The sequence below is a fragment of the Patagioenas fasciata genome, chromosome 7, assembly GCF_037038585.1.
Source record: "Patagioenas fasciata isolate bPatFas1 chromosome 7, bPatFas1.hap1, whole genome shotgun sequence".
Lineage (NCBI taxonomy): Eukaryota > Metazoa > Chordata > Aves > Columbiformes > Columbidae > Patagioenas > Patagioenas fasciata.
In genome coordinates, this window is record NC_092526.1 from 20,773,148 (window position 1) to 20,781,704 (window position 8,557).

At 38.7% G+C, this 8,557-nt stretch overlaps 1 protein-coding gene across 3 annotated transcripts in view; it reads left to right on the forward strand.

The window, feature by feature from the left end:
• Positions 1 to 8,205, forward strand: part of B3GALT1 (beta-1,3-galactosyltransferase 1) — a 193,308-nt gene extending 185,103 nt beyond the window's left edge. For all 3 annotated transcript variants that reach the window (XM_071811021.1, XM_065841182.2, XM_065841181.2), the window contains 2 exons: positions 2,839 to 2,877; positions 3,442 to 8,205. In XM_071811021.1, the coding sequence (XP_071667122.1) occupies positions 3,671 to 4,651 (981 nt within the window). In that variant the 5' untranslated portion in view covers positions 2,839 to 2,877; positions 3,442 to 3,670 and the 3' untranslated portion in view covers positions 4,652 to 8,205. The remainder of the gene's footprint in view (positions 1 to 2,838; positions 2,878 to 3,441) is intronic.
• Positions 8,206 to 8,557: the final 352 nt, after the last annotated feature.

The window sequence follows — 8,557 nt, forward strand, 5'->3', positions numbered from 1 at the left end:
AGGTCACAACACACGACAAGGAAAACATTCGCTGTCACACGCTGCGAATCATTTGCAAGGTACCTTCAGCACAGGAGTAATTCTACAGAAGTTGGAATTAGGCACTTCTTTAGGTCCTTGATGAATTAGCATCATCTTTAATAACAGAATTTGGCAACCTCCGAAATTCTTGACTGATAAATCATCACAAAATACGTATTTCTCCACTTAGTTCATGTTTCCCTGCCTAATCAAGCTATGTATTTTCTCATTTGTGCAAACTAAACATTATTGGAATTACTGTGCAGGAACAATGTTCCCAGAAATAATTTCTAGGAGCATTTGCCTTATGGCCGAAAAAAATACATGACATAGCTACTTATCTACCCTCTCTGCAATGCTACAAAGAGTGAGAGATCAGTCCTGAAAGCGACAATTTCAGCTAAGATAGCAGACCAAGACTGCTCAGCAAATTCTGTTTTGTATTTGCACTATTTGCCAATTTTGTTTGTGCTGCTTTCTTCCAAATCCATTCCCCATATATGGTAAAACGTTCAGGTAAAGCAGGAATTTGAACTTTAATCCCATCTTCACCTCAGAGTAGGAATAGCAGAGACGCCCATCACAGGAAAGCAGAGAGCTCTCTTTTCTTGTTTTTGCCCTCGATGTTCCTAAAAAATAATTAAATCTAAGATTTCACTTGTCAGGAAAATACAATCAGTTTGCTCTTAACAACTTCACCTGCCCTTTGCTCAAAAATTACCAGAGATGGTGGAAAACATTCCAAACCAAAGAACGCCATGTAAACTCTGATCTTTCTCTTAAAAAAAAAAAGGCAAACCAAAGAAACAAAAATTCCACACTAAACACAAAACAAAACCAGAGAAACTTATTTCAAGAAACAGCAATCCAAGGGCCAATATCAGAAACGTTGATCCTGGACACAGAGTTATCTGTAGATTTCATAACTGAGCAAAAAAAATTCCCCTCAATACCCTGCAGTCTTTCTTCAAAATGGTGTAAGGCTTTTGTTGCTTCTAATCCTTTCAGAGCACACAGGATTGAACATCACAGCCATGACATTGCTGGACTGAAAAGCTATTACTTTCTGTAATTTTGCAGTTTATGAGAAGCACTGGTTGCAGTTTTCTTTTCCCTTGGAAATCTGCACAGTATTCATGGTAACTAATGCACCTGTCATTCTTAAAGAAAAGATACAGAAAAATATACAGATCTATAAAATGCAATACATAGTTTCCTGAAATAATTCATGATATGCAGAATATTAGAAGTATTTGTGAGATCTTAATGCTGGAGTCCCTTCAATATTCTGACCTACGTAACTCCCACTCTTCATCTCCAATCCACGACTGCTGTATTTCTTTGTTAACACAATCTTCTACACCTTACAGTGTTATGTCTTCATTGCGTTCTGGAATTTCATGCTTTGTGCTTTTGCCTCCTGGGGTTTCCAGTGGGGAAGGCTATCAGAAATTAATCACAAAGCCAGAAAAAAACCCAACATACCAAATCAGGGATGTGTTTTCTGTTTCTCAGAACCGTGTCCCAGTGACCCCAGTGTGTTGTTACATCAGGCCGGATTGCTTCTCCAGACGTGACAGTAGCATTTGTAAATACATTTATCACAACTGTATTTATTTACAAGGATGTACACATGTGTGCCAAGGTCATTGTGTTCTGCAGCCCTAAGGGGGAATTAAAGGCCTCAAATACACTGCCCCCAAATGTTTACTGGTACTGTTTGGTGGGAAAAGATCACAAACCCCAAGTCCTGTGGCAAGCAGCAGAGGAGATCACCATCAACCTCCGTCTTGGTAAATCACCCTCGGTAAATCACCCTCGGGCAAAACCAACTGAAACAGATAAAGCTCTGAAACGGGCCACAAATTCACGTGTTCCAGTTTCATGAATGGGGAGAGGGTTATTCTGGTTCTGGTCATTAAATACCTAGAAGTGCCTGTAGTGAAGTCTAGCAGGACAGCACTAGCTGTGAGCATCTATAAGGAGACTACAGTCTGTATATATTTAATAAATGTTAAGATTGTTTCTCTGCTGTTTTCCCACCTCAGTGTGACACGGTAACACAGGGTAACCATCCTCTGAGTCGACCCCCTGCCATGGAGCCCTGTCCACACACCCCTAAAGGACAGGTCACCAGGCAAAAGACCCCACCACGGGGCACCTCCAGGGCCACAGTCACATCTGCTTTTTAAGAAAGGAAAAAGAGACCACACATACCCAACATCCAAGCAACATGGGAAAGTAGTGCAGAAACAGAAGGGACATTTCCAAGACAGAGCTTCTCTCTTTTTACCCAAATCCATATTTGTTTTGTTCTATCCAAAGTAAATACTAAATATTTCAAAGGCTCTTGTGTAAAGCTCATGTGTTGCATGCTTCTACTGTGCCTTATCTCCAAAGCAATGCAAGGGTAAAGCCCAGAACGCAGAGCCTACAGGCTCTCTCTAGCTACTGGTGTGCCTTGGGGGAGTCAGCACGGACCCGGCAGGCTCAGTGCAGCTTGTCTTATTTCCAAGAAAGGATGATAAACAGAGCTGCTTCCAAGGAAACACGCTAACAGCAACGGGAGCTTCAGAGCTGGTGCGTTCCCCGGATCCAGGGGAGCCCCGAAGCTCCGCAGTGCTGGGAGCAGGACAGACACGGCGGTTCGGACGGGCTGGCTGGGCAGGAGTGAGGGGACACCAGCCACGGGCTGCCATCGGGGCTCGTCTTCTGTGGTGTACTAATGATGTTTGCTTATGAAAAGTAAAGACTGGTGCAGTGGGAGAGGAGAAGGAAGCCAACAAGAATAACTGAACTGTGTTAATTTTTTTCCAGACTTTTACGGAGTCTACTCCGGCACTGACGTTTACATGGGTAAGACAGTATACATCTCTTGCTTTCTCTCCTGTGCCTTTCCCAAAGCATTTCCACCAAAGCATGCTCTCATTAGCCAGACAGACATCAACAGCATTTAGACCAAATGGGATCTGTAGGTATTCATGCACGTAACTGCCACTGATGCTACTAATTCTAACATCAAGTACTTTGTTTTTCATTCTTTATATAAGTTTAAAGTGTTCCATGGCATATTTTGAAAGATTGTCCACAAAAAATGCTAGGAAGCATTTAAATGCTAGAAACCAGGAAATTCTTTTCATATACCTCTAAAATTACCTAAATAGCCAAGACGCTATGCATGCTTAACTTCTTAATATATTATAATCTACAAGAAATTATAAATCACAAAAGCATTACTTCATTTATAAGGCTATTTTCTAGTACACCATATTGCATTGTGGTAACTCGTAAGAAAAAAAAGAGATCTGAGAAATGCATTAAGACACTTAGCTTATTAATGGCCAGTCATATTTAAGCTCATTTTTCTTGCCCTAGGCTTTTATGATCTAGCAATGAAAAATTTTTCTTCATATTTTTCAGAAATAACAGAAAATTCCAAGAAATGGAAGCTGCTGCTAGTAGAAGAAGAAAAGCTGAGTATCATCAGGGTTAACAGCTCCTATTTGAGATCCATGAATGATTACAGAGTTACTTTTCTATATCGAACTTTCCAGTTTCATTACTAATATGCTGCCTCTCTGGCACAGAGGTGCGCTCATGGTACGAAGGCTATTTATTTATCACATGGAATAAAAGAGCGAGGGGAACAATGGCTTCAAAGGTCTCATGCTTATACGTTTTGACAGTAGTTTGTTGGGCAAGTGCTCTTTGGTACTTAAGTATAACTCGTCCTACTTCTTCTTACACTGGCCACAGACAGCTCAGTAGCATTTCCATAGCCAGAAAAAATGTTTCCTTTGGCAACATAAGAACTCGACCTATAAATCCACATTCTTTTGACTTTCTTATCAATGAACCCAACAAGTGTGAGAAGAGCGTCCCTTTCTTGGTCATTCTTATCAGCACAACTCACAAAGAGTTTGATGCAAGACAAGCCATTCGAGAAACGTGGGGAGACGAAAACAATTTTAAAGGTATTAAAATTGCCACGCTCTTTCTTCTCGGAAAAAACGCAGACCCTGTATTAAATCAAATGGTAGAGCAAGAAAGCCAAATTTTTCACGACATCATTGTGGAGGATTTTATCGACTCTTATCATAACCTCACTCTGAAAACGTTGATGGGGATGAGGTGGGTAGCAACATTTTGTTCAAAAGCAAAGTATGTTATGAAGACAGACAGTGATATTTTTGTAAATATGGATAATCTTATTTATAAGCTGCTCAAGCCCAACACCAAGCCAAGGAGAAGGTACTTCACTGGTTATGTTATAAATGGAGGACCAATTCGAGACGTTCGCAGTAAGTGGTACATGCCACGGGATCTGTATCCCGACAGCAATTACCCACCCTTCTGTTCAGGCACCGGCTACATTTTTTCAGCTGACGTAGCAGAACTGATTTACAAAACCTCCCTTCATACCAGACTTCTTCATCTTGAAGACGTGTACGTTGGACTCTGTCTTCGGAAGCTGGGCATTCATCCCTTCCAGAACAGTGGCTTCAATCACTGGAAAATGGCCTACAGCTTGTGCAGGTACCGCAGGGTGATCACAGTGCACCAGATAACACCAGAAGAAATGCACAGAATTTGGAATGACATGTCCAGCAAGAAACACCTTAGATGTTAAGATTTTTCAGATGTAAATACCTTTTTTTTCAGTTTTGGTTTAGTCTGGTTATTTTTTGACAAAGTGATCTGCTGATTTACAGGTTAAACTGTGGGATATTAACTGTAAGAGCATTTCTAATGACTAGTTTTTCATTCCCGTTTTGACTACTGGTTTACAGATTTCAGGCTCTTTTCATAAGGACATTACGCCAACCAAAAGGATCTAGAGTCAAATCTCAGATTTTATATATTATCCTCTATCATGTGTATCAGTTCCTGCATCTGTATGTAAAAGGACAGTAACAAACTATGAGTTGCTTAACAGTTCATGCCCCAGCATCCGAGATAAGACTCAGGCCCTATAAAATGAAGAATCATGAACAAATTTTTATTCCTTTTTTGACACCCTACGACCATATCTGTTCAGAGCTTTGTGAATAAATTGGGTGGTACACATTTGCACTGACCTTACACACCTATCTCGACATGTAGATTTTATAGTAAAATGTGTGCAATTCCCAAACAGCTTACTGATGGTATAATAGCAGAATTTAGACAGGTAAGAACATCAGAGTCTCACAGGCTTTAGAAACAAACCCACACACTGAAGTATATGTGAATCCACCAAATGGTATTCCTTTCCATTATTTCAGAAGACACCCCATTTCCTTCCACTGTCTAAAGTAGCCCCTAAAAGATCTAATACAATTTTAAAATGAAGTAGAATCTGCAGGTGAAATAAGACAGGGGAGATGTATGAAAAACTATCTTAAAAATACATGGGAAAAGTACAAATAGCTTTTAACTTTCAATTTCAAAGCAAGTGCAGTGTTTCTCATTAGTATCAGTGGGTCTCTCTATTCAGTGTCTTGTACAGCAATATATAATTACATTGAATTATAACAGTGTCAACAAGCAGCACATTTCTTCAACATCAGTCACTGCACTACTTACCTAAAAAAAAAAAAGTAACACAAAAGCACTTTTTCAAGAGTAAGCTCTACTTTTTGCTACAGTAGATATATGAATGACATTCTATCAGATTTTTAATGGTGTAGAAAAGCAGAATTTTGTCCAATAAAATCATGCAATCAACTTTCTGTTGACCGAGGGACAGAGTACATAACGGTTAAGTACAACTTTCATAGCAAAATAGAGGGCTTTCAGAATCACCTATTAAAGAAAAATAGATTCCAGTCTTTGTTAACAATCTGCAGGTCCCAGGTTACCCATCACAGAGCCAATACTCACTGAGGTCCCACTCAACAGATCCCCAGAGCATGCGATGGAAATCAAATACACAAGATTTTATTCAAGTTTCATCTTGTGCTTATGTGTTTTGAATATGAATGTTAATGAAATGTCATTAAAATTGTAGCAAATAACTTCGAATTAACAATTCACAGGCAAGTTACAAAGAAACAAAACTCACCAAATATATTATTAGCTGTAGATTACTCACACTGTCCACAGCACACACAAGTCTCATTCATTTCAGCTAGAGTTACGTGTAACATACGAAAAACTGTTAAGTCTGTATGTTATTCAGGATGTCTATAAAGTTCTCAGAAATTAACTGAATAAGAATTTAAAGGAAAATTCTGACCTGATTTTGCCACAGGTGTACATAGCACTTTACAACAGTAACAGAGGAATGAAGATGCTACCCCACAAGGTTTGCAGTTTCACAACTAATTGTTAGTCTTACTCATAGATGCAGCACTACCATTTTGAAAGGAATTACTTGTAAGGTAAAGTGTACCTGGCCTTCAAGCCACAAGCAGTAGTTTTCTCAAACAAATCTACTTCAGATCTAAAGGTGAAGCTACACAACAGATAGCTCAGGAGTTACTGCTAATCAACAGGAGCTATTGCATCCTTCATAAATGAAAATCAGTAATTTTACATAAAAATACTGAATCTCTTGCAACATAATTACGATTTATCCTTCCCTAGTTGACCTCGTCCTTGTTAAAGTGGCTCTTGCTTCCTGTCCAACTTAGAACTCTAGTTAAACAAGGGCCAACTAATTGCACAGGTGAATATAAGACACAGACACACACACTGATTAGGTGAAGTTCAACATTCCTTATCCAAGCCCCAGAATATGCTTCTTTAGGAAGGGAAACAAAGGTGGCATTCATCTCCAGCCCTTGGGTAAATCGAGCAGCATGGATGCTGTCCTACAGGGAGCACGTTTGGTAATAATTTCAACCCACAGGCTGCAATCACTTCTGCTATCCCTCTGCACCGGGCAGTAATTTGGGGTTTCTGAATCCACAGCCAGATGGATTTGGTGGCCTTACTTCTCCTGCTGATGCTTCTGTGGCCTTTGGTTAGTAACCAAGAGAACAGCAGGGCTCCCAATCCACATACCTCAGGGCTCAAGTAGCACGGCAGCCTTGAACTTCTCCTACTGCAAGTAGACTGCATTAACGATTGGAAGGTACACCTTGAAAATAATATCTATAAACATATTTCCTGCCATTTATAAATAGAGAGATCTTCAACAGAAATGTAAATGTTCATCTTGAAACTGATGTATATATTTCTAAGGCATTTTCTTCTGTATTTAGCTGTATATATGTGTAGAGTCTGCTTGCTAAGTAGCATTCTGTTATGCATGAAGCTGAGTCAGGCATTATATTTGTCCAGTGTTTCAAGAGCCTTAAGCATGTGTGCCCTAACTTCTGAATGTATAAGATTTTTTTTTCTTTTATTGTCAAGTGAATTTAAAAGAACACAACAAAAGCCCAATTTTCTACTTCTGTTTATTTTCTGATACTAGATTTCACCAGTTTGTTGCACTTCCATAACAGATTCATTATTTTCTCTTCACTCAAAAATTGCCACATTGCAACCTGGAGCTAGATAGGGAGCAACACACCTACTCATAGGGACAGCTTACTGTCCCTTCCACTCCGTGTCACAAGGGGTACTGTTAACAAACAGATGTTTGCATCAGGCTTCCTTTAATAAAAATATTTATGTTACTTAGAAGTAATTTTGTTTCACTGAGCATGGGACAAATGACAATTTGGGTAAGACGTGCTGGTTTCTAGTCACTTCTGACTATAATCACATTTTGATTCCAAAACGTACGGGAACAAAGGACATCGAGTGAAGAAGCTGTGAGGGACACACACCTCTCTTTAGGAGGAGTTTTTCACAAAAACATTTTTTTTGCTAAAACCATGTGAGTATTTAAACAGAAGTCTCAAAGTTCATTTTCTACCTTTCCTAGTAACAAAGTATCAATTTTGATCCCTTATTGGGATTTTTTTGGTCTTTATAATATAGATGGCAATGGCAATTTGTAAATGAAGAGTGTAATTAACTAGAAAAGCTTGTCAACAGTAACTGAACTTTAAGTGTATCATTATATATGACTGACTGTACTTATGTATTTATTTAAATTGTATATATTGTTTTATCTATAGTGTCTGTAGGAGTGCATTCTTTTAGATTAAAGTATTACAGTTTTGTGGGATTGCCAGCAAAGCTGCTAATCAAGATACTATTTTTTTGTATTAATGTCAAATAATAAAAAAAAGAACAAAATCAAATGAAAAACTGAAGGTGTCCTGTAACTTTTCTTCTTTGCTTCTTTCTAAAAACATAAATGGTATTATGTGAAAACATAACACCACTGAATAGGGTCATTTTGCATAAGGAAGAATATTGTGATGTAAAAGCAGATTTTAAAAAAATCATTGGAAAAATAAACAGAACAAAAGTATTACTTTTATTCATTATTCGTGCAACAATTTCATCAAACTGGAGTCCACAATGATCAGGTGTACTACTCATTTGATGCCAAAGACTTAATCTCAAAAGACTCACAGCAATATCTGGCAAATGAGCAAACAGGTTCATCACCTGCTTTGCTCTACTCCACTGCTTTGGCATCCCCAGCAAATAAGAC